We start from the raw sequence: 24,705 nt of genomic DNA on the forward strand, positions 1-24,705 counted from the left end.
CTTGCGACGTCATTTAGCGCAATGCACGTCGGGTAATTTTACGGACGGAGCATGCGCAGTACGCTCGGCGCGGGAACGCGCCTAATTTAAATGGTGCCCGCCCCATTTGAATTAGGCGGGCTTGCGCCGAGCGGATTTACGCTACGCCGCCGCAAGTTTACAGGTAAGTGCTTTGTGAATCAGGCACTTACGCTGTAAACCTGCGGCGGTGTAACGTAAATGGGATACGTTACGCCGCCGCAGCGTAACGTAATTCTATGTGAATCTGGCCCATAGATTTTTCCACAGTCTAGGCCGATACGTATTCTACATATTGTTGGTAAAAAAAAAAGAAAAAAAAAAAAAAAATCACAATAAAGCATATATTTATTGGTTTGCTCAAAAGTTATAGGGCTAGATTCACATAGAACCGCGTATCTTTGTGGGGGCGTAACGTATCCGATTTACGTTACGCCTCCGCAACTTAGACGGGCAAGTGCTGTATTCTCAAAGCACTTGCTCCGTAAGTTGCGGCGGTGTAGCGTAAATCGGCCGGCATAAGCCCGCCTAATTCAAATTTGGATCAGGGGGGCGTGTTTTATGTAAATGTACTGTGACCCGACGTGATTGACGTTTTTCCCGAACGGCGCATGCGCCGTCCGTGGAATTTCCCAGTGTGCATTGCTCCAAAGTACGCGGCAAGGACGTCATTGGTTTCGACGTGAACGTAAATGACGTCCAGCCCCATTCACGGACCACTTACGCAAACGATGTAACTTTTTCAAATTTCGACGCGGGAACGACGGCCATACTGAACATTGTTACGCCGCACTTATGCCTCATATAGCAGGGGCAACTATACGCCGGAAAAAGCCTAACCTAAACGGCGTAACTTTACTGCGTCGGCCGGGCGTACGTTCAGGAATTCGCGTATCTAGCTAATTTGCATACTCAACGCGGAATTCGACGGAAGCGCCACAAGGTGGCCAGCGTAAAAATGCAGTTACGATCCGACGGCATAAGAGACTTACGCCTGTCAGATCTAACAGATATCTATGCGTAACTGATTCTAAGAATCAGGCGCATAGATACGACGGCGCAACGCAGAGATACGACGGTGTATCTGGAGATACACCGTCGTATCTCCACTGAGAATCTGGCCCATAGCGTCTACAAAATAGGGGATAGATTTATAGCATTTTTATTATTATTATTTTTTTTTATTAGTAATGGCGGCGATCTGCGATTTTTATCGTTACTGCAACTTTATGGCGGACACATCGGAACACTTTTGACACTATTTTGGAACCATTGTCATTTTTACAGCGATCAGTGCTATAAAAATGCACCGATCGCTGTGAAAATGACACTGGCAAGGAAGGGGTTAACCACTAGGGGGCACTGAAGGGGGTAAGTGTGTTCTCGGGAGTGCTTCTAACTGTAGGGGGGGATGGGCTGTGTGTGACACAACACTGATCACCCCTCCCGATTACAGGAAGCCGTGATCAGTGTCCTGTCACTGGGAAGACTGCGGAAATTATTATACAGTATTTATATAGCGCCAACAGTTTGCGCAGCGCTTTACATCAGGGAAGATGGTACAGTCACAATACGAATCAATGCAGGAGGGATCAGAGGGCCCTGCTCGTTAGAGCTTACAAGCATTTCCCCGTTCTTTCTTACAGTGAGACGATCGTGGGTATCCCCGCGGACATAGAGAGGACATAGAGTCCGCGGGACCCACGGAGCTCACGGCGAGTGGCCGCGCACGTGTCCACAAAGCCGCTTCTTAAAGGGGACGTATACAGACGTCCATCTGCCTGCCCGTGCCATTTTGCCGACGTAAATTTATCCTAAACGGTAATACACTAGGCTGGTGCGCCTTTGTTGTCTTCTTATACCTACTCTGTAACTACCGTATTTTCCGGCATATAAGACGACTTTTGGCATGTAAAAAAATGCCTTAAAACTCGGGGGTCGTCTTATACGCCGGGTACCTCTGTGTTCAGGCTGCGGGCATCCATTATTCAAAAGCCGCGCTCCTCCATGCTGTTCCGTGATAGGCGGAACACTAATTTTCCCAGCAGAGCCTCTGTTTCAGTGTTCCGCCTATCACGGATGCCTTCTCATCCTCGGTCTCGGACGAGAGGACATCCGTGATAGGCGGAACACTGAACAAAGGCTCTGCTGGGAAAATTAGGGTTCCGCCTATCACGGAACAGCATGGAGGAGGAGGCGCGGCTTTTGAATAATGGACGCCCGCAGCCTGGCAAATGGTACAAACAGGAGAAGGTAGGGAGATCGTGACAGTGAGGTTGGCAATGGCACAGCGAGGCACGTGTAATGGCACAGCGGGGCACGTGTAATGGCACAGCGGGGCGCGCGTAATGGCACAGCGGGGCGCGCGTAATGGCACAGCGGGGCGCGCGTAATGGCACAGCGGGGCGCGCGTAATGGCACAGCGGGGCGCGCGTAATGGCACAGCGGGGCGCGCGTAATGGCACAGCGAGGCACGTGTAATGGCACAGTGAGACATGTATTGTAATGGGCACAGTGAGATTTGTTCAGCGGTTGTTCCGGTTACCCCTCAGCTTCCAGACAGACTAGTAGGAAGGGGGTCGTCTTATACGGTGAGTACCGTATTTATCGGCGTATACCGCGCACTTTTCTGCCCTGAAAATCAGGGCAAAAATCGTGGGTGCGCGATATACGCCGATACCCGAGTTTGAACCACTGCGCCGGCATATACCGAGCGCAGTACACTCGGGTATAGTCGGGCAGGCTCGGCTCCTTTCGCGGTTACGTCCTGGACGTACAGGACGCACAGGACGTGACCGCGAAAGGAGCCGAGCCTGCCCGACTATACCCGAGTGTACTGCGCTCGGTATATGCCGGGGCAGTGGTTCAAACTCAGCGCGGGAAGCGGGGAGGACACCGCAGAAGGACGCCGGACCCGACGAGGACGACACCACCGAAGCCGCAGACGGACGCCGGACCCGACGAGGCTGCCGCGCAAGACACCAAAACTGTAAGTACTAAAATGTTTTTTTTTACAGGAATGCGGGTCCACGCTATACGCCGGAGCGCGCAATACCCCGATAAATACGGTATAACCCAAAACCAACATTTTTCCTGGAAGAATAGGGGGTCGTCTTATACGCCAAATACGGTAGACCTATGCCAGCATTCTTTACTTTTTCCTATTTTTTTGAGGGCAATAATTTAAACAAATGCTACCTTGATATACCAAACCTCTACTTTTTTTACACTGTACTAACTGTAGGATACGGTAGGCAAAATAAAATCAGAATTAAGTGCAGCTCTAAATGATTGTTCCTCGGTATTGTGACATGTCAGGAATTTATTCGCGCAAGCGTCTAATGTTACTGAAAGGACCACTTTAGAAGCTTTCAAACAACATCAATATAACACTTCTTTACAAAAAGAGCCTGACGGCAACAAAGAGCTCGTATTGCCGTGTGTCACACATGTTTACATGACACCGTCTGGCCAAGCGGGGAGGAGATGGACCGCGCACACAATACACTTCCATGCTGGTGGATGACACGACCATGCTGGCTATGAGATCGATATCTGTCAGGACGCAGACGAATGTCACTTTATGGAATTTCAGACAAGAAAAGAAAAAAAGACGGAATGTGATGGTTTTGGAGTTCTAACCGATAATGGGGTGGATTCAGGTAGGGGCGCGCAAAACTGCGGCGGCGTAACGTATGACATTTACGTTACGCCGCCGCAAGTTTTACGGGCAAGTGCTTGATTCACAAAGCACTTGCCTGTAAAGTTGCGGCGGCGTAGCGTAAAAGGGGCCGGCGTAAGTGCGCGTAATTCAAATGATCCCGTAGGGGGCGTGGATCATTCCCGCGCCGAACGTACTGCGCATGCGCCGTTCCCTAAAATTTCCCGACGTGCATTGCGGTAAATGACGTCGCAAGGACGTCATTGGTTTCAACGTGAACGTAAATGGCGTCCAGCGCCATTCACGGACGACTTACGCAAACGACGTAAAATTTTCAAATCGCGACGCGGGAACGACGTCCATACTTAACATTGGCTGCGCCTCCTAATAGCAGGAGCAGCCTTACGCCGAAAACGAAAAGCGCAAGTATGTAATTTGCATACTGTACGCTGACAATTACGGAAGCGCCACCTAGCGGCCAGCGTCAGAATGCACCCTAAGATACGACGGCGTAAGAGACTTATGCCAGTCGTATCTTAGGCTAAAGTCAGGGTATCTAGCTTTCTGAATACAGAAAGAAGATACGCCGGCGCAACTTAGCAATTACGCGGCGTATCTATGGATACGCCGGCGTAATTGCTCTCTGAATCTACCCCAATGTGTCCTACAATCATCAGTCTAATCATTCAAATTTCTGTTCTCTTCAATACTCTGATCGTGTCTACGAAAAACCGAACGGATCAAAGAGGGAATGAACAGACAGTTGGTCCTTGGGGAAGCAGATTGTATGCTATATACCTAGGGGCAGATCCACGTACATCGGCGCATATTTGCGTCGGGCGTAGCGTATCTGTAACTTACTTTTTTTTTTTAATCCTCAAAGAAATCGCGCCGTAAGTTACCGCGGCGTAGTGTAAATTTGGCGGCGTAAGGGCGCGCAATTCAAATGGATGTGATGGGGGCGTGTTTTATGTAAATACGTCTTGACCCGACGTAAATTACGTTTTTTTTTTCAACTGCGCATGCGCCGTCCGTGGGGGTATCCCAGTGCGCATGCTCGAAATTAAACCGGAACAAGCCAATGTTTACGACGGTGACGTCATTCTACGCAAAGCCCTATTCGCGAACGACTTACGCAAACGACGTAAAAAATTCAAAATCCGACGCGGGAACGACGCCCATACTTAACATTGAGTACGCCTCATATAGCAGGGGTAACTAAACACCGCCAACGACGAAAAAAAATGCGCCGGCCGGACGTACGTTCGTGGATCGCTGTAACTAGCTAATTTGCATACTCAACGCGGAATTCGACGGAAACGCCACCTAGCGGCCGGCGGAAAAATGCACCTACGATCCGACGCCGTACTAAGACGTACGCTAGTCGGATCGAGCCCAGATGCCGTCGGAACTTTGAAATTACGCGGAGTATCAATTCTGTGGATCTGGCCCCTAATGTATCCTTTTAAGCCTCCAATCACACTACTGTAGCTCAACACCAGACATCGCACATATTTTACAGGTGAAACTCCAAAAATTTGAATATCGTGCAAAAGTTCATTTCACTAATGCAACTTAAAAGGTAACACCAATATATGAGAGAGACTCATTACATGCCAAGCAAGATAGCTCAAGCCGTGATTTGTCATAATTGTGATGATTTTGGCCAGGGCCGATCCGCCCTATAGGCTCACTATGCAAGCCGCTTAGGAAAGTTTAGCGCAACTTAAATATTGAAATGGCCGAGGAAGGACCTGGTGACCCACCTTGGGGAAAAAAAACACCAAGAAATGGATGTAAATGGCTCTCAAGTGTATCAGACCATGGTGCCCAGAGATCTGGCCAATAGAGACTAGGGTTGAGACTTAGGGTTAGGGTTATGGTTGAGGGTTAGAGGGGTAGGGATAGGGTTAGGTTTTCCCCTTCGAAGAATAAAACTAGGACTCAGGAATTGGAACAGGGACCTCCCCCAGAGGTCAAAGGTCAGAAGGTGGGTTCCCAGAGGTCAAAGGTCACAGGGTGTGGCTGACCCACCCCCATCAAAGTGTACCACCTACTCCAAGTCGGGGAATGAACAAGTTGGGTAAAGCTTCTTGGCTATGGCTAAACAAACACATATACACACACACACACACACACACACACACACACACACACACCTCCAGCTCACAGACCTACCTCTGCATTGGAGACTCCGGGGGGCAGTGTTCCATGTTTATAATCCTCCAGAAGCTGTACGGCCTCCTTAAGGCGACTCTGAAAAACACAAGAAAGTTTCATTTATACCACGTCTGATCAGCCAACGGGAAGAGCAAGAATTCACCCGCACTGCCATGTCCAATAGCTCATATAGGCCTAAGGCCGGGTACTCACGACCAAACATGTATGGTGAAAGCGGTCCGTCGGACCGTTTTCACCATACATGTCTGCCAGAGGGCTTCTGTACGATGGTTGTACACACCATCGTACAGAAGTCCGCGCGTAAACAATACGCGGGGCGTGTCCGCGGTGTCGCCGCGTCGATGACGCGGTGTCGCCGCGACAATGACGCGGCGACGTGGGCGGCCCGCCTTTAAAATGCTTCCACGCATGCGTCGAAGTCATTCGACGCATGCGAGGGACGGCGGGCGTCTGGACATGTACGGTAGGTCTGTACTGACGACCGTACATGTCCGAGCGGGCAGAATTCCAGCGGGCTGTTTTAAAACAAGTCCAGGAATATTTGTCTGCTGGGAAAAGGCCCGGCGGGCAAATGTTTGCTGGAATTCGGCCCGCTCGCGCCCACACACGACCAAACATGTCTGCTGAAACTGGCCTGCGGGCCAGTTTCAGCAGACATGTTTGCTCGTGAGTATGGGGCCTAAGGGTCATAGGTAAGAAAAACTACTTACCTCTTCCATACTTCTAATCTGGTCCCCCAGGTTCTTCTCCCTCCAGCAGTCTAAGGTCCTGACATCATCACAGCCGTAGGAATCAAGAAGGAAAAAACGCCGCTCCAGGTGAGTGAATCAGTGCGATCCGGATATGCTGGGCGCAAAACGTGGCTCGCTAACCGATGTCAACAGGAAAAGAAGAAAAAAGGTTGCACACCACTAGAAATGATCCAACGTACAGTGGAACCTCGGATTACGAGTATAATACGTTCCAGGAGAATGCTTGTTATCCAAAGTACTCACATATCAAAGCGAGTTTCCCCATTGAAGTCAATGGAAACTAAAATAATTTGTTCCGCATCGACTTCAATGGCATGCAATATCGCATGTGGCCAGCAGTGGGGGGGGGGCGCCGCAGAGCCTTGGAAACACATGGAAAAGCCAAAAGGACAGCTCGGCTGATCTCTGCAAACTTCGGAAAGGCTCAGGAAGGGAACATTTCCATACGGCGCCGCTTGGCTCCGGCGACCCCCCCCCCCCACCTCAGGCCAAACACGGTACTGCACACCGCTTTGGCTTTAAATACTGCTCGTGTTGCGAGACAACACTCGCAAACCGAGTTAGGATTTTTTTTTAAATACAGGGCTCGTATTGCAAAACGCTTGTTAACCGCGTTACTCGCAATCCGAGGTTCCACTGTAGTTTCTTGTTCCACCAAGAAGTCAATATCAGACACCAAGACTAAGACACAGGACCAGGAGTGGTGGCGCATTACACACTGTCAATACTGCTTCTTCAAACCTGGTTTGAAAATCCACTAGTGGCATGAAGAAGCACCACCAATAGTGGCTTGAAAAAGCACCATTGACAGTGTGAAACGCGTCACCTCTCCTGGTCCTGTGTCTTAATCTTGGTGGCTGTGATTGACTTCTTGGTGGAACAATAAACTACATTGGATCGTTTCTGGTGGTGTGCAACCTTTTTCTTCTTTTCCCATCATCACAACCATTGAATAGTCCATTGTGATGATGCCAAGGAACAGACCACTTCCAGAGCACGGGGGAGTGCTGAGTAGAGGATCGGGCAAGTTAAAGTACTTCTACTCTCCCTTAGACTAAACCTGCCGTTAAAGTGGTTGTAAACCCTTACATATACCCAGTGAAGTGACTGGCCTCATGTGATACACAGAGATTAAACAAATCCTCCTACAGAAGTTGTATCTGTTTATCTGCAGTCTTCTCTTCTCTACATCTGTTCCAAGTCGAGCATTTTTTGAGCTGTCAGAAAAAAGGGGGTGGGAGTCTGAAGTTACACTCTGCAAAGGAGGGTTCTAAGCAAAAAAAAAGGGGTGGCAAGCTGAAGTTACACTCTGCAGAGGAGGGTTCTAAGCAAAAAAAGGGGGTGGGAAGCTGAAGTTACACTCTGTAGAGGAGGGTTCCGAGGAAAAAGGGGGTGGGAAGCTGAAGTTGCACTTTGCAGAGGAGGGTTCTGAGCAAAAAAGGGGGTGGGAAGCTGAAGTTACACTCTGCAAAGGAGGGTTCTGAGAAAAAAAGGGGGTGGGAAGCTGAAGTTACACTCTGCAGAGGAGGGTTCTAAACAAATAAAGGGGGTGGGAAGCTGAAGTTACACTCTGCAGAGGAGGGTTCTAAACAAAAAAGGGGGTGGGAAGCTGAAGTTACACTCTGCAGAGGAGGGTTCCGAGGAAAAAGGGGGTGAGAAGCTGAAGTTATACTCTGCAGAGGAGGGTTCCGAGGAAAAAGAGGGTGGGAAGGTGAAGCTATACTCTGCAAAGGAGGGTTCTGAGCAAAAAGAGGGTGGGAAGGTGAAGCTATACTCTGCAAAGGAGGGTTCTGAGCAAAAAAAGGGGTGGGAAGCTGAAGTTACAATCTGCAGAGGAGGGTTCAGAGGAAAAAGGGGGTGGGCAGCTGAAGTTACACTCTGCAGAGGAGGGTTCTGAGCAAAAAAAGGGGGTGGGGAGCTGAAGTTACACTTTGCAGAGGAGGGTTCCGAGGAAAAAGGGGGTGGGAAGCTGAAGTTACACTCTGCAGAGGAGGGTTCCGAGGAAAAAGGGGGTGGGAAGCTGAAGTTACACTCTGCAAAGGAGGGTTCTAAGCAAAAAAAAAGGGGTGGCAAGCTGAAGTTACACTCTGCAGAGGAGGGTTCTAAGCAAAAAAAGGGGGTGGGAAGCTGAAGTTACACTCTGTAGAGGAGGGTTCCGAGGAAAAAGGGGGTGGGAAGCTGAAGTTGCACTTTGCAGAGGAGGGTTCTAAGCAAAAAAAGGGGGTGGGAAGCTGAAGTTACACTCTGTAGAGGAGGGTTCCGAGGAAAAAGGGGGTGGGAAGCTGAAGTTGCACTTTGCAGAGGAGGGTTCTGAGCAAAAAAGGGGGTGGGAAGCTGAAGTTACACTCTGCAAAGGAGGGTTCTGAGAAAAAAAGGGGGTGGGAAGCTGAAGTTACACTCTGCAGAGGAGGGTTCTAAACAAATAAAGGGGGTGGGAAGCTGAAGTTACACTCTGCAGAGGAGGGTTCTAAACAAAAAAGGGGGTGGGAAGCTGAAGTTACACTCTGCAGAGGAGGGTTCCGAGGAAAAAGGGGGTGAGAAGCTGAAGTTATACTCTGCAGAGGAGGGTTCCGAGGAAAAAGAGGGTGGGAAGGTGAAGCTATACTCTGCAAAGGAGGGTTCTGAGCAAAAAGAGGGTGGGAAGGTGAAGCTATACTCTGCAAAGGAGGGTTCTGAGCAAAAAAAGGGGTGGGAAGCTGAAGTTACAATCTGCAGAGGAGGGTTCAGAGGAAAAAGGGGGTGGGCAGCTGAAGTTACACTCTGCAGAGGAGGGTTCTGAGCAAAAAAAGGGGGTGGGGAGCTGAAGTTACACTTTGCAGAGGAGGGTTCCGAGGAAAAAGGGGGTGGGAAGCTGAAGTTACACTCTGCAGAGGAGGGTTCCGAGGAAAAAGGGGGTGGGAAGCTGAAGTTACACTCTGCAAAGGAGGGTTCTGAGCAAAAAAAGGGGGTGGGAAGCTGAAGTTACACTTTGCAGAGGAGGGTTCTGAGGAAAAAAAGTGGGTGTGAAGCTGAAGTTACACAAAAAAAAAAAAAACACAAAACATATGGAGAACATTTACCGGGGTCTTAGTTACCCATTTATATGACTATATATATCACTTTTTTGTAGTATTTTGAATGCTAAATTTCATTTGCTGAATGCAAAGATGTCTCCTGTCCACAAGGGACGTCATTCGAGGTCATGACAAAATACCAATTCCTGAGATAAAATATTGATTTATAAGAAACGGAGGCTTTCAATGGTTAAATATTAATTTCATGTGAGAATTAGATTACACAATTATACAAGATCTCAATACATTAACACTTTTATGGGAAAAGGAAAAACTGCGGTTAAAGTAACGCTTCAGATTTAAGTTAATGTCAATAAAATGATTTTAGAATTGATTGGGAACCATTACTCCCACTGATACCAACAATGGGCACTATTCCCAACTGACACCAATGATGGGGCATTAGTCATCCTACTGACATCAATGATGGGGCACTATTCCTCCCCCTAACTCCAAAGTCAGGGAACAATTCCTTCCATTGCCATCAATGATGGGGCACTATTCCTCCTACTGACACCAACCATGGGGCACTATTCCTTCCACTGATGCCAACAATGAGGCACCATTCCTTCCACTGATGCCAACAATGGGGCACTGTTTCTTGCACTGACATCAGTGATGGATATTCCTCCCTTACTAATCACAGTCACTAGGTCATTTTTACTCCCGTTGATCACCTGTGGAATCTTTTTACTCCAACTCACTGCCAAGCCAGGAGGGTTGTTTACTCCCACTGACACCAGAGCATTTAGGGCCCCCCTAAAATGTAAAGGTTGGTGGCCCTTTTTTTTGTGAAAGTTTCAGGACCTCTTGGCTCAATACTCCAGAGCTCAATGGGGCAAATCAGAGGGGGGATAGATAATGGGGCAGCCAGAGCATGGACTGGAGCAGACACAGCTGGGGCAACAATGATGGGGCACTATTCCTCCTACTAACACCAACAATGAGGCATGATTTCTCCAACTGACACCAGCAATGGGGCACAATTTCTCCCATGGAATGAACCCACAAGAAGCAAAAAAGGGGCCTTCAGGTGACGATATACTCCACAAACAGCTGTAGCTTGGATCTCCGGAGAACAGAGAAAAAGGGTCACATGACCACCGCAATAATGCAGCAAAAAAGGTAACATTTCCCCATAGGCGTGCGCACAGGGTGTGCCAGGCGTGCCCAGGCACACCCTAACCACCCTTGCAGAACATATTCTCCCTACTGACCTGGCTTCCCCCCACAGCACTGCCGGTGATCTGCCGATATGGTTCCTCCAATCGATATGGTTCCCCCCTTGACCGCAGGCGCAATCCGAGGTGACAGAAATCACCGAACCTGATCAGCTGTTTTCAGGTGTAGCCGCCCCTCCAGGGTGACGTGGAATTCGCTGTAAGTGGTCAGTCGGCCTCACGTCCTCGCTCGGCCTCCTGGCTCTTTTTTTAACATGCTCCAAGTCCACTGGGATGGTAAGGAATGAGCCTGGATGCCGCCCCGAGCCGCGCATGCGCCGTGTACACCTGAAGAACAGCTGATCAGGTTAGGAGATTTCCGTAGACTTCGTCTGCGCAGTCAAGCAGGGAACCATATCGATAGGGGAACTAGATCGACAAGACATCGGCTTCCCTCCTCTCCCACCCGTTGTTGCTGTGGATGTTTTTAGGATGAGTGGGGGGGAAGGGGGCAGTAAATATGCCATTTACCGGCCCCTTCCCTTTCTGAATGAACACTGTGAGTGATCGGTAGAGTGCGTTTGAGCTTTGGGGTGCACACCCTAATGCCAAAGGCTGCGCACACCTACGCATTTCCCCGATTAGTGTTAGTTGTGCAATTACTATTAGCCTTCAGATCCATGTATCTGCTTCTCCGCCACTTGAGTGAATGGCACAGCAAGGGGTGCAAGAAATACGCCAGTCTAAGATCTCTATACGGTGTGAATCCAGGCAAAGAGCAAACCAAGCAGGCAGTGTGTCATGGATATGCAATAAAGTCTGGCTGCTTACCTGATCTCCATGTGTTCATTAGAGGCCTGACCCTCCTTCTGACCCTCCTTTATCACCTTCCTCCCTGTATGGCTCCACCCCAGGATGCCTATATTAACCACTGCACTGCTAGTCTGCTTTGCTGTTCAACCGTGTTGTTAGCTTTAGTTCCTGTCTGCAGTGTGCTACGATTACCTTCCTGTGTACCGTTTTTGGCTCGTCCCTGACTTCTCCTGTTTGCCTGTGATCCCAACCTTTGCCTGTCCCTCGGTTACCCTTGCCTGCCTGTTGCCCTGACCTCGGCTTACCCATCACTACCTTTTGTCCTGCTTGCTGCTTCGACTCTCTCTCCCTGTGGAGCGTTTACTAGGGGATCCCAGGGGTCGCGACCTGGATCCAGCTGCGGCGAAGGCCATCCTCACCACTAGAGGCTCTGGTGAACACAAAGCTGGGTCTTAGACTCCACGCCCTGGGGGATCTTGGGTTCACGCTTCCTCTCTGATAGCAGCAGTCGGCCATAGGGTTCACTACCCTGTGGTGCATCCCTGACCCCAACGGGGTGCACTTGTCACCTGGCCATAGGTAACCTGACAGTGTAAATATTTCTAGAAAATACACCCCGACGTCCCCTCAAGACAGAGATGGTGGCCCGGATTCAGAAAGCAGTTACGACGGCGTATCTCCAGATACGCCGCCGTAACTCTGAGTGCAGGCCGTCACATTTCGGCGTCCGATTCATAGAATCAGATACGCCTCAATGTAGCCTAGATACGAGCGGCATAAGTCTCCTACGCCGTCGTATCTTAGGGTGCAATATTTACGCTGACCGCTAGGGGCGCTTCCCTAGACTTCCGCGTTGAATATGCAAATTAGGTAGATACGCCGATTCAGAAACGTACGTCCGCCCAGCGCATTTTTTTACGTCGTTTGCGTAGCGCTTTTTCCGCCGTAAAGTTACCCCTCATAAAGCAGAGGTAAGTCATGTTAAGTATGGACGTCAGAAACGACCGAACAGCGTCGTATTTTACGTCGTTTATGTAAGTCGTTCGCGAATACGGCTGTACGTAAGTTACGTTCACGTCGAAAGCATTGACAGTTTGCGGCGTAATTTGGAGCATGCGCACTTGGAAACGTGCGCCGTTCGTAAAAAACATCAAATACGCGGGGTCACAATAAATTTAAATAAAACACGCCCACATCATCCACATTTGAATTAGGCGGGCTTACGCCGGACCACATACGTTACGCCGCCGTAACTTAGGGTGCAAGTTCTTTATGAATACGGAACTTGCGCCCTAAGTTACGGCGGCGTAACGTATCTGAGATACGTTACGCCCGCGGATAGATACACAATTGTATCTGAAACCGGGCCGGTGAGTCAGAAACACCAACAGAATTCCATTCTCGGAAGCCATTCACAAGCTGTGATTGAATTCTCCATCACGCTACAATGCCGCTATATTGTAAGGTAAAGTCGCACCTTTCCCATCTCTGCCTGATGATAATCATCTGTAGAGCAGCTTACAGCGCATTACATCGCCCCTTGGTTTTATTCTCCGGGGACACATGGAAACAAGGTGACCTGAAACACCACCAACTAAGAGAGTAACCATGGGCGAACTCCAACATGACATACACTATATTGTCAAAAGTATTGGGACACCTGCCCAGGACCGCCATCAGGGGGGTACAGGCAGTACACCTGAAAGGGGCCCGGATGGCAACTCCATTTTTTTTTTTTTATTGTTTTTATAAATATCATTTTTTAATATATATATTTTTTTGTTTTTAATAAAGGGCCCGGAGGTCCCCAGATGGCAACCCCTCCTTTTTTTTTATAAAAAAAAAATCATTTTTTTATATATATTTTTTATTTTTATTAACCACTTATATATACGTCATTATTTTAAAGATGGATATCTCGGTAACGGCAGCAGCTGCTGCCACAACCGAGATATCCATCTTTTCAGTGAGCGGTTCTCTAAACGATAACGGTGGTCTCCGCAGCGGATTCGCCACACGATCACCGTTATCGATGGCAGGAGAGGGCCTCCCGCCGCTCTCCGCAGCTTACCGGAGCCATCAGCAGCGGCGGAGGCGATCAGGTCCTGTCCCCTGCTCGGCTGGGATACGAGTGACGGCAAGATGGGCCCCACCCGTCTCCATAGCATAGCAGGGCTGAAGCGACGTCAAAACGTCACCTCCGCCCATACGTCTTAAACGGACATTTTCTTGTTGTCATTTTTTCAAATGACACATTTTTTTTTTGTTTTTTTGCATTTTAGTGTAAATATGAGATGTGAGGTCTTTTTGACCCCAGATCTCATATTTAAGAGGACCTGTCATGCTTTTTTCTATTACAAGAGATGGTTACATTTCTTGTAATAGGAATAAAAGTGACCCATTTTTTTTTTGTGTGTAAAAATGAATAAAACATTTTTTTTTTTTTAAAGCGCCCCGTCCCGACGAGCTCGCATGCAGAAGCGAACGCATACGTGAGCAGCGCCCGCATACGAAAACGGTGTTCAAACCACACAAGTGAGGTATCACCGCGATCGTTAGAGCGAGAGCGATAATTCTAGCCCTAGACCTACTCTGTAACTCAAAACGTGCAACCTGTAGAATTTTTTAAACGTCGCCTATGGAGATTTTAAGGGTAAAAGTTTGTAGCCATTCCACGAGCCGGCGCAATTTTGAAGCGTGACATGTTGGGTATCAATTTACTCGGCGTAACGTTATCTTTCACAATATAATAAAAAAAATTGGGCTAACTTTACTGTGGTCTTATTTTTTAATTAAAAAAATATTTTTTTTTTTTCCAAAAAAAAGTGCGCTTGTAAGACCGCTGCACAAATACGGTGTGACAAAAAGTATTGCAATGACCGTCATTTTATTCTCTAGGGTGTTAGAAAAAAAATATATATAATGTTTGGGGGTTTTAAGTGATTTTCAAGCAAAAAAAAACAGTTTTAATCTTGTAAACACCAAATCTGAAAAACAGGCAAGGTCCTTAAGTGGTTAAAAGGGAATGAGGTTCCCAGAGGCCCAGAGATCCCCAAGGCCCCGGATGGCTACCCCCTTTTTTTCATAATTTTTTTTATATAAAAACATTTTTAATTTATTTTTTGTGTAAGGTGCCCAGAGGTCTCTAGGGCAACCCCCTCCCCCCAATTTGTGGCCCCCTCCCCCCCCGCTTCTCAATTCACACACCCCCACTTCTCAATTCGCGGCAGCCCCCCCCCCCTGCTTCTCAATTTGAGGCGGCGGCAGCACCCCCCTACCCCCCCAGTCCTGTGCTCCAGGGGACCCATGCCTGAAGGGGCCCCATAATTCCTGCAGTCTTCTCTTCCTGTTCAAAGACCAGAATTAATAAAGCTGGTCTGAAATGTGACACCGGAAGGGGGGAGGGTTTCCGATGAGCAGGGCCGATCCTAGGGTCACAGGCGCCTGGGTGCAGAAATATTTCTGGCGCCCCCCACATGGGCGTGGTCATTTTACTAACTCCTCCCCTTTACAAATGTTTCTATGGCAATGACTCAACCACAGAGATGCTCCCCCACAAAGTCTTCATTACCCTGGGATCCTTACATGATCTCTTAACAATAAACAAAATACAGGAAGAGAAGCAGAATATTTTATTTGGACCTGGAGGGGGGGCCTCTCTGATAGACATAAAGAGGGCTTCTGTTAGAGAGTCTATTAGAAAGACCCCCAGACATACTACAGACATGATACAGGAGATGGTCAGAGATTGCAGACATAGTGCAGGAAATGGTCAGAGATTGCAGACATAGTACAGGAGATGGGCAGAGGCTGTGTATCCTATGCAATCTATCCAGGGCCGGCCTTTGGGGTGTGCAAGCTGTGCGGCCGAAGAGGGCGCCATGGGCACCGGGCTGTCATCACAGCTCGCAGATGGTGAGTCGCAGCAGGGCCGGCGCCAGCTTCCTACCACCCCCCCTGTACCCCACTGCCAGCTTTCTACTACCCCTCCAACGTCATCCCCCTACCACCCCACCCCCGTCATCTTCATCCCTCCTGTACCCCTCCTGTTTGCAGTGATCAATGTTTTGATACCTATTTTTGGTTAAAAAAAAAATAAAATAATCGCAATAAGCGATTGGTTTGCACAAAAGTTATTGTGTCTACAAACTACGGGAAAGATTTATGTAATTTTTATTGTTTTTTCTTTACTAATAATGGCGGCGATCTGCGTTTTTTTTGCGGGACTGCGACATTGCGGCGGACAGATCGGACCCCTAACCGGTGCCTAAAATATGCACTGTTACAGTAATAATGCCATTGGCAGGGAAGGGGTTAAGTTATTTATTATTGTAATTGTTTGCACATGCAATTAACTGTTATTTGTAACAAATAATTTGTTTTAATATTTTTTTCCTCTTTGTGTATGTTTAGGTGACCAGGGGGCGAGGGGTGAAGATGGGTGGCGGCGCCAGAGGATTAGCTCGCACAGGGCCCTGAATCTATCATGCCATAAAACATCTTGAGTAGGGGCAGCCCAGAGCACATGTAAAGGGATGCCGGGGATACCATCCCCCAGCACACAGTACACTGTGACTCACCTCGGTTCTCTCTGTGCAGCCTGAGATAGAGATGGGAGGGGAGGCATTCCAACTGGAGTTGGTGGATCCAAGACTCCCAGTGTGAGGAATTCATTCCTGCACATGAGCACTCTTCCGCCACTGAAAACTAGAACCCTCGCGTCAGGAAGAGGAGCGGCCCCTCCCCCGAGCACTGCCAGGCTGGACGGGCTGCCCTATGCTCACACATCAGTTCTGGACGGACACAAACAAGGAGAGGAGGAGGGAGGGAGGGGAGAACTCTGGCATTTCGGCGCCCCCACCTCTGCAGGCGCCTGGGTGCAAAGCACCCTGCCTAGGATCGGCCCTGACGATGAGGCGGGAGTTCCACTTTAGGGTGGAGCTCCGCTTTAAGTGGCTTGCCAGCCCAGCCGGGTCCACAATACAATAGTCAGCGGTGCTGGAAGTGCAGAAGCGTCTAGAATACCGTGAAGGAATCCGGCAGATGAGAGAAGCAGATTCACACAGCAGATGCCGGGATGTCCTATGTGATCTGACATATGCAGGATGGGAATTATCTGCGAGCGATTGGCCGCTGGAGATAAACAGCATTGAGATAATGAGAGCTGATCATAGCGAGCAGGCAAGAGGCACCAATGCACAAAAAAAATCAGCGTCACGTCTTCTTCACCGCACTGACACATACGGGTCACAGAACCGTGACAGGCTGTGCCGGATGTCTACGGAGGAAGAAGACCAACCAGCCTGTCCGCTACAACGACGATGATGCAAATTTTAAAGCACCCCATCACCACATTCCTATGTAAACAGCTCCTTGCTGTCATGACTTTACCATTTCCACCGCCAACCTGCAGCTCCCCAAACATCATATGCAAATATCGACTTTCTGAAAAAGTCAGTGGGGTAGATTCAGGTAGGGGCGTGCACTACTACGGAGGCGCAGCGTACCATTTTTACGCTACGCCTCCATAAATTACTTGCGCTACGCTTGATTCACGGAGCAGTAGCTCCGTAAATTGCGTGTGCGCTCCGGAAAACTGCCCGGCGTAAGGGTGCGTAATTTAAATGATCCCGTAGGGGGCGTGAATCATTTAAATTAGGCGCGTTCCCGCGCCGAGCATAGTGCGCATGCTCCGTCGGGAAACTTTCCTGACGTGCATTGCGGTAAATGACGTTGCAAGGACGTCATTTGCTTCAAAATGAACGTGAATGGCGTCCAGCGCCATTCACGATTCACTTACGCAAACGACGTAAAATTTAAACTTCGCGACGCGGGAACGACGGGTATACTTAGCATTGGCTGCCCCTGCTATTAGCAGGAGCAGCCTTACGCAAAAACCAACGTACGCAAACGACGTAAACTGCGTAAACAGGGCGCGCGTACGGTTGTGAATCGGCGTTAGTATGCAATTTGCATACTCTACGCTGACCACTACGGGAACGCCACCTAGCGGCCTGCGTAAGAATGCAGCCTAAGATATGACGGCATAAGAGCCTTATGCCAGGCATATCTTAGGCTGCAGTCGGCGTATCGAGGTTCCTGAATCAGGAGCATTCGATACGCCGGCGCAAGTAAGCAATTGCGCTGCGTAACTATGGTTACGCAGATGCAATTGCTCTCTGAATCTGGGCCAGTATTTGCACACGGAGGAGGCTCTCGTTTTAGAATACATAATAATTCTGCCTGTGCCTCCAGTGGTTAAAGGGCTTGTAAGGGTACAATTGTTTTTCCCTAAATATCTTCCTTTACCTTAGTGCAGTCCTCCTTCACTTACCTCATCCTTCCATTTTGCTTTTAAATGTCCTTATTTCTTCTGAGAAATCCTCACTTCCTGTTCTTCTGTCTGTAACTCCACACAGTAATGCGAGGCTTTCTCCCTGGTGTGGAGTGTCGTGCTCGCCCCCTCCCTTGGGCCACAGGAGAGTCAGGACGCCCACTAACACACAGCTCCTTTCTCTATCTGCAACGTAGAGAGCGTCCTGACTCTCCTGTAGTCCAAGGGAGGGGGCGAGCACGAGTATGAGCTGTTTTTTTTACAGCTTTTTACACACCGATCCCCGGCCCAGTGTCCCCAAAACAGTGTCACCCCCACTCAGCAAAAACACCCGTCCCCCACATATGTCCCAGTAAAATCATCTCCCATTGATCATCTGCACACATATGTCTGTGATCATCTGCGCACATCTGTCCGTGATAACACAAACCAATTATTATACATATAACGGGATTTTATTTCACCAAAGACATGTAGCAGAATACATTTTGGCTTAAATTTAAAGACAAAATTAGATTTTATTGGATTTCCTTTTAAAATAGAAAGTAGAAAATATTTTTTTTCAAAGTTTTTGCTCTTTTTTTCACTTACCGTATTTAAATCGGCGTATACCGCGCACTTTTTCCCCCTTAAAAATCAGGGGGAAATCGTGAGTGTGATATATGCCCATACCCGCTTCCTGCGTTGTGTTTGAATGCCGCCGCCGACATATACCCAGCGCAGTACACTCGGGTACACTCGGCCAGGCTCGACTCCGCTCGAGGTCACGCCCTGTACCGCCTCCTAGCCTTTATGCGAGAGGAGCCGAGCGTGCCCGAGTGTACTGCGCTCGGTATATGTCGGCGGCGGCGTTCAAACACAGCGCGGGAATCGGTTCAGAAACAGAGCGGGAGAAGCGGGGAGGAGACCACGAAGGCCGCAGATGGACGACAAGGCCGCCGATGGACACCGGGCAAGACACCGACGAGGGGCATTCAAACTAAGTATTTTATTTTTTTCCTGAAATTTCCCTCCTAGGTTGGGGGTGCGCGCTATACGGCGGTGCGCGCTTTACCCCGATAAATATGGTATATTGCAAAAAATAAAAAAATAGTTGTGAATAAATACCAACAAAATAAAGCTCTATTTGTGTGAACAAAATGATAAAAATTTACCGTAATCTGGGTACAGTGTTGCATGACCGCGCAATTCTCATTGAAAGATGCAAGAGCGCTGAAAGCTGAAAATTGGCCTGGGAACGAAAGGGGTTGTAAACCCTTTACAAGCACTTTAACCTACAGGTAATCCTAGATTAAGGCTTACCTGTATGTGCTTAAAATATCTCTTAAACCTCCATGGTTTAGGAGATATTTACTATAATTACGGGCGCCGCTGTCTACGGCGCACTATAGTCTGCCGCTCCTCATTGAGGCCGCGCCATCACTGCTGGCTCCGGCCAATCAGAGTGCCAGAGCTGTGATACGCGGAAGTAACCCCTGGGCAAGATGTCGGCTGCCCAGGCGTTGAAAGGGGACGGCTGCGGGGGCTTCGATCAGAGGTGAGTATTACATAATGAGCTAGTATGCCATGCATACTAGCTCATTATGCCTTTGTCTTGCAGGTGGTGTTTACTTCCTCTTTAAGTGCCCAATATTGAAGTGGTTAAAAGGGGATACTAAACTGTTTAAAAAAAAAAAAAAAAAAAAAAATCTATCCAACAAAAATATACTTAACTCAAAAAAGTTAATTATTTTTCTCGAAATTCAGTTTTAATTTTTTGCTGCCGTTAGAGGGTGGCCACAATTAATCTCCATGGTCCCACTGCATGTTGGAATGGTGGTGGTAGAGGGGGGGGGGGGGGTCATAGTAGTGGTGGTGTCATGTAATAGTGGTGATGGTAATAGGGAGCTGTGATGGTGGTGGGAAGGTGTAATGAAGGTGGAGGTGCAAGGATGGTGGTTGTGTGTGTGTGTGTGAGGGTTTAATGGTGGAAGTGGTTGGGAGGGAGGTGGAATAATGGTGGTGGATGGGTGGGGAGGTATAATGGTGGCAGTCAGGGGGTGGGGGCATGTAATGGTGGTGATGGTATAATAGGGATTGGTGATGGTGGTGAGAAGGTGTAATGAATGTGGAGGTGCTTGTGAAGGAGGTGTATGGATGGTGGTTGTGTGCACGTGTGCGTGAGGGTTTAATGGTAGAAGTGGTTGGGAGGGAGGTTTAATGGTGGTGGAATAATGGTGGTGGATGGGTGGGGAGGTGTAATGGTGGCAGTGGGGAGTATTATTGGTAGTGGTAAGGTGTAATGGTGGCAGTGGGGGGTATTATTGGTGGTGGTAAGGTGTAATGGTGGCAGTGGGGGGGTATTATTGGTGGTGGTAAGGTGTAATGGTGGCAGTGGGGGGTATTATTGGTGGTGGCAAGGTGTAATGGTGGTGGTGGTAAGGTGTAATGGTGGTGGTGGTAAGGTGTAATGGTGGTGGTGCTGGTGGTGGCAAGATGTAATGGTGGTGGTGGTAGTAAGGTGTAATGGTGGTGGTAAGGTGTAATGGTGGTGGTAAGGTGTAATGGTGGTGGTAAGGTGTAATGGTGGTGGTGGTGGTAGTAAGGTGTAATGGTGGTGGTGCTGGTGGTGGTTAGGTGTAATGGTGGTGGTAAGGTGTAATGGTGGTGGTAAGGTGTAATGGTGGTGGTAAGGTGTAATGGTGGTGGTAAGGTGTAATGGTGGTGGTAAGGTGTAATGGTGGTGGTGCTGGTGTAATGGTGGTGCAATGGTGGCAGTGGAGGTGGTTGGGGTAGGGTGTAAAGGTGGTTATAGTGGTGATGGAAAGGTTTAAAAGTGGGGGTGGGGTGTAACGGCGGTGGTTGGGGTAGGGTGCAACGGCGGTGGTTGGGGTAGGGTGCAACGGCGGTGGTTGGGGTAGGGTGCAACGGCGGTGGTTGGGGTAGGGTGTAATGGCGGTGGTTGGGGTAGGGTGTAACGGCGGTGGTTGGGGTAGGGTGTAACGGCGGTGGTTGGGGTAAAGTGTAACGGCGGTGGTTGGGGTAAGGTGTAACGGCGGTGGTTGGGGTAAAGTGTAACGGCGGTGGTTGGGGTAAGGTGTAACGGCGGTGGTTGGGGTAAGGTGTAACGGCGGTGGTTGGGGTAAGGTGTAACGGCGGTGGTTAGGGTAAGGTGTAACGGCGGTGGTTGGGGTAAGGTGTAACGGCGGTGGTTGGGGTAGGGTGTAACGGCGGTGGTTGGGGTAAGGTGTAACGGCGGTGGTTGGGGTAAGGTGTAACGGCGGTGGTTGGGGTAAGGTGTAACGGCGGTGGTTGGGGTAAGGTGTAACGGCGGTGGTTGGGGTAAGGTGTAACGGCGGTGGTTGGGGTAAGGTGTAACGGCGGTGGTTGGGGTAAGGTGTAACGGCGGTGGTTGGGGTAAGGTGTAACGGCGGTGGTTGGGGTAAGGTGTAACGGCGGTGGTTGGGGTAGGGTGTAACGGCGGTGGGGTTTCTTGGCACATTTAAGGCCCATGAATACCGACTAGAGATGAATTTTCGCATTTCTTGAAGCTCATTGGTCCTTAGACAAGGCACGGCACCACGGCTGACCAACCTCACCGAGATCCACTTATTCCTGAGGCTGTAAACGCCGATTTCCAGTTCTGATAATACGGCAATTATTTGTCAGGGATAAGGGATCGGAATGTTTGGAGAAAGTGAGACGATGATTTGTTTTAGAAACCGGAGGAGATAATCTCAGTTCATGTTGTGATTAATCACCGCACACCTGTCCAGGAGCGCGCCTCAAACGCCGCAACAGAACTCGCTCATCTGTCAGATGTGAAACAAGATCCAAACATTACAAAGTGGACTAAAGAAATCAAGACGTAACTTAATTACTCGTTGATTACACAGAATATTTCATCAGCGGGATAAAATTTGCCGTTTTTAGGATTAGGAGTTTTCCCCCAACAGTCCATAAAAGAAAAGTACTGCCAATCCACCCTACACCAGAACCTCAGAACAGAAGAAGAGAACAAAGCTTGCAACGTTTGGAATGGATACATTTCATATACCGTATTTATCGGCATATACCGCGCACTTTTTTCCCCTTAAAATAAGAGGAAAATCGTGGGTGCGCGATATATGCCGATACCTGCTTCCCGCGCCCAGTTTGAACGGCTCCGCCGACATATACCGAGCGCAGTACACTCGGGTACATTCGGCCAGGCTCGGCTTCGCTCGTGGTCACGCTCTGCGACGTTTATGCGTGAGAAGCCGAGCGTGCCCGAGTGTACTGCGCTCGGTATATGTCGCGGAGGCGTTCAAACTGAGCGCGGGAAGCGGGGATTCGACTCGGAGACAGCGCGGGAGAAGCCGGGAGGACACCACCGAGGCCGCAGACAGAGGCCGCAGACAGACGCCGGACCAGACAAGGCCGCCGATGGACGCCGGGCAAGACACCAAAACTGCAAGTAATAAAATGTTTTTTTTTTACAGGAATTTCGGGTCTACATTAGGGGTGCGCGCTATACGCCGGAGCGCGCAATACCCCGATAAATACGGTACTTTATATTATCTGGATTCCACAGTATCATGAAAACAGCGACTGTCAACCAGCCCAAGGGTTCCGCCAGAGGGGGCAGTGTTTCTTGAGCTGTGGATGGGTGACCCCCCCATCTGATTGTACCTGAATAGTTCCTAGGCCAGGGTACAACTGCAGTAAAACTACAAATCCCATCATGCCTCTGCCTCTAGGAGTCATGCCTGTGACTGTCTCTTACGCCGTCGTATCTTAACTGCATATTTACGCTGGCCGCTAGGGGCGTGTACGCTGATTTACGCCTAGAAATATGTAAATCAGCTAGATACGCCTATTCACGAACGTACGCCCGGCCGTCGGAGTACAGATACGCCGTTTATGTAAGGCTTTTTCCGGCGTAAAGTTACCCCTGCTCTATGAGGCGTACCAATGTTAGGTATGGACTTCGGAACAGCGTCAAATTTTTCACGTCGTTTGCGTAAGTCTTTCGCGAATAGGGCTGGGAGCGTCATTTACGTTCACGTCGAAAGCATTAGCTTCTTGCGGGTTAATTTGGAGCATGCTCACTGGCATACTTTCACGGATGGCGCATGCGCCATTCGTAAAAAGCGTCATTTACGTGGGGTCACAATAAATTTACATAACACAAGCCCACATCTTCCACATTTGAATTAGGCGGGCTTACGCCAGCCTATTTACACTACACCGCCGCAACTTTGGTTTGTGAATACTGCTCTTGCCTGTCAAAGTTGCGGAGGTGTAACGTAAATAGGATACGTTACGCCCACACAAAGATGCGCTCTCCTACGTGAATCTGGGCCTTTCTATTTGTTTGAGCAAAAAAAAAAAAAAAAAATAGAATTTCGAACTAAAAAAATAAAAAATATGAAAGAAAAAAAAAAATAATACATATTGAAGCAGTCCACTTAAAAAAAAAAAAAAGTAAGATTACCTTAGCAATAATTTTAACACATTACCGATTCGCTACACGCAACGCGACTTTCCTCCGAACGTCTATTTAAGTGAAAACACCGGGCTATTAATGCAAAATAAATATATAATAGGAGCGATAGAATAAAACACATGGTGGGAACATAATGTTCAATCAGTTTGTGTGATGAAACAGCAGTCTGTAGAAGTAAAAACAAACTTCTCGGAGAATCGAAACAGTAAGCGCAGCACTTTCTGCAGCCGGAAAAGCAGCGGCGCCCCTCGCGCTCGTGTTTATGGCTTGGCAAGCGTTCAGGAGTCCATGCAGAACGGGGAGGATGACAGACTAGAATACACATACTGTAGGTAGGAGGAACAGGATCTCAAAGATAAAAAAACGCCTCACGCTCTCCGCTTTAACACATTTGCAATTAGCATTCGTCTCCGAAGATAAAGAACAAACCTATTTGGAAGAGCGATTATTCCTTTAATATGTGCCTATAAAATCCACTAAAAAGCGGACAAAGTCCAGCTCCGGCCAAAACGTTGTTTTTCTCTCGTTTTGGGATTAATACAACCAGGACGCGACCCAAGACATTGTGCTGCCTGGGCCCAAGAATAAAATGCTGCCCCCCCCCCACATAACAGTGCTCAGAGGCAGGCCTTTTACTGACACTCATTTATTTTACCTCCCAGTAGTTTATTGAAAATATTAGTGTGGTGATTACCAATTATACTAAAAAGATTGGCATGTGGACTTAATAAATATCAATAGATTTCGGTTGTGCCCCACCAGGTCGGCCCCCCATGGACAATGTGCCTAGCTGCTGAGTTCATCGCCCCATCCCTGCAGTGATAGACACTAATAGAAAGCACTGATTGGCACTGATGGGGGAAACGAGGAGAGGCGCGGGGAGAGGGGGGAAACGGTGCGGGGAGAGGGGGGGAAACGGTGCGAGGAGAGGGGGGGGGGGAAACGGTGCGAGGAGAGGGGGGGGGGGAAACGGTGCGAGGAGAGGGGGGGGGGAAACGGTGCGAGGAGAGGGGGGGGGGGAAACGGTGCGGGGAGAGGGGGGGGGGGAAACGGTGCGAGGAGAGGGGGGGGGGGGGAAACGGTGCGAGGAGAGGGGGGGGAAACGGTGCGAGGAGAGGGGGGGGGAAACGGTGCGGGGAGAGGGGGGGGAAACGGTGCGGGGAGAGGGGGGGGAAACGGTGCGGGGAGAGGGGGGGGGGGGGGAAACGGTGCGGGGAGAGGGGGGGGGGGGAAACGGTGCAAGGAGAGGGGGGGGGGAAACGGCGC

At 49.2% G+C, this 24,705-nt stretch overlaps 1 protein-coding gene across 2 annotated transcripts in view; it reads right to left on the reverse strand.

Annotated features, from left to right (window-relative positions):
- The window catches only part of SFXN5 (sideroflexin 5), a 354,774-nt gene that overhangs the window by 292,255 nt on the left and 37,814 nt on the right, over nt 1–24,705 (reverse strand). For both annotated transcript variants that reach the window (XM_040335556.1, XM_040335557.1), the window contains exon 3: nt 5,858–5,935. In XM_040335556.1, the coding sequence (XP_040191490.1) occupies nt 5,858–5,935 (78 nt within the window). The remainder of the gene's footprint in view (nt 1–5,857; nt 5,936–24,705) is intronic.

The sequence above is a fragment of the Rana temporaria genome, chromosome 1, assembly GCF_905171775.1.
Source record: "Rana temporaria chromosome 1, aRanTem1.1, whole genome shotgun sequence".
Taxonomy (NCBI): Eukaryota; Metazoa; Chordata; class Amphibia; order Anura; family Ranidae; genus Rana; species Rana temporaria.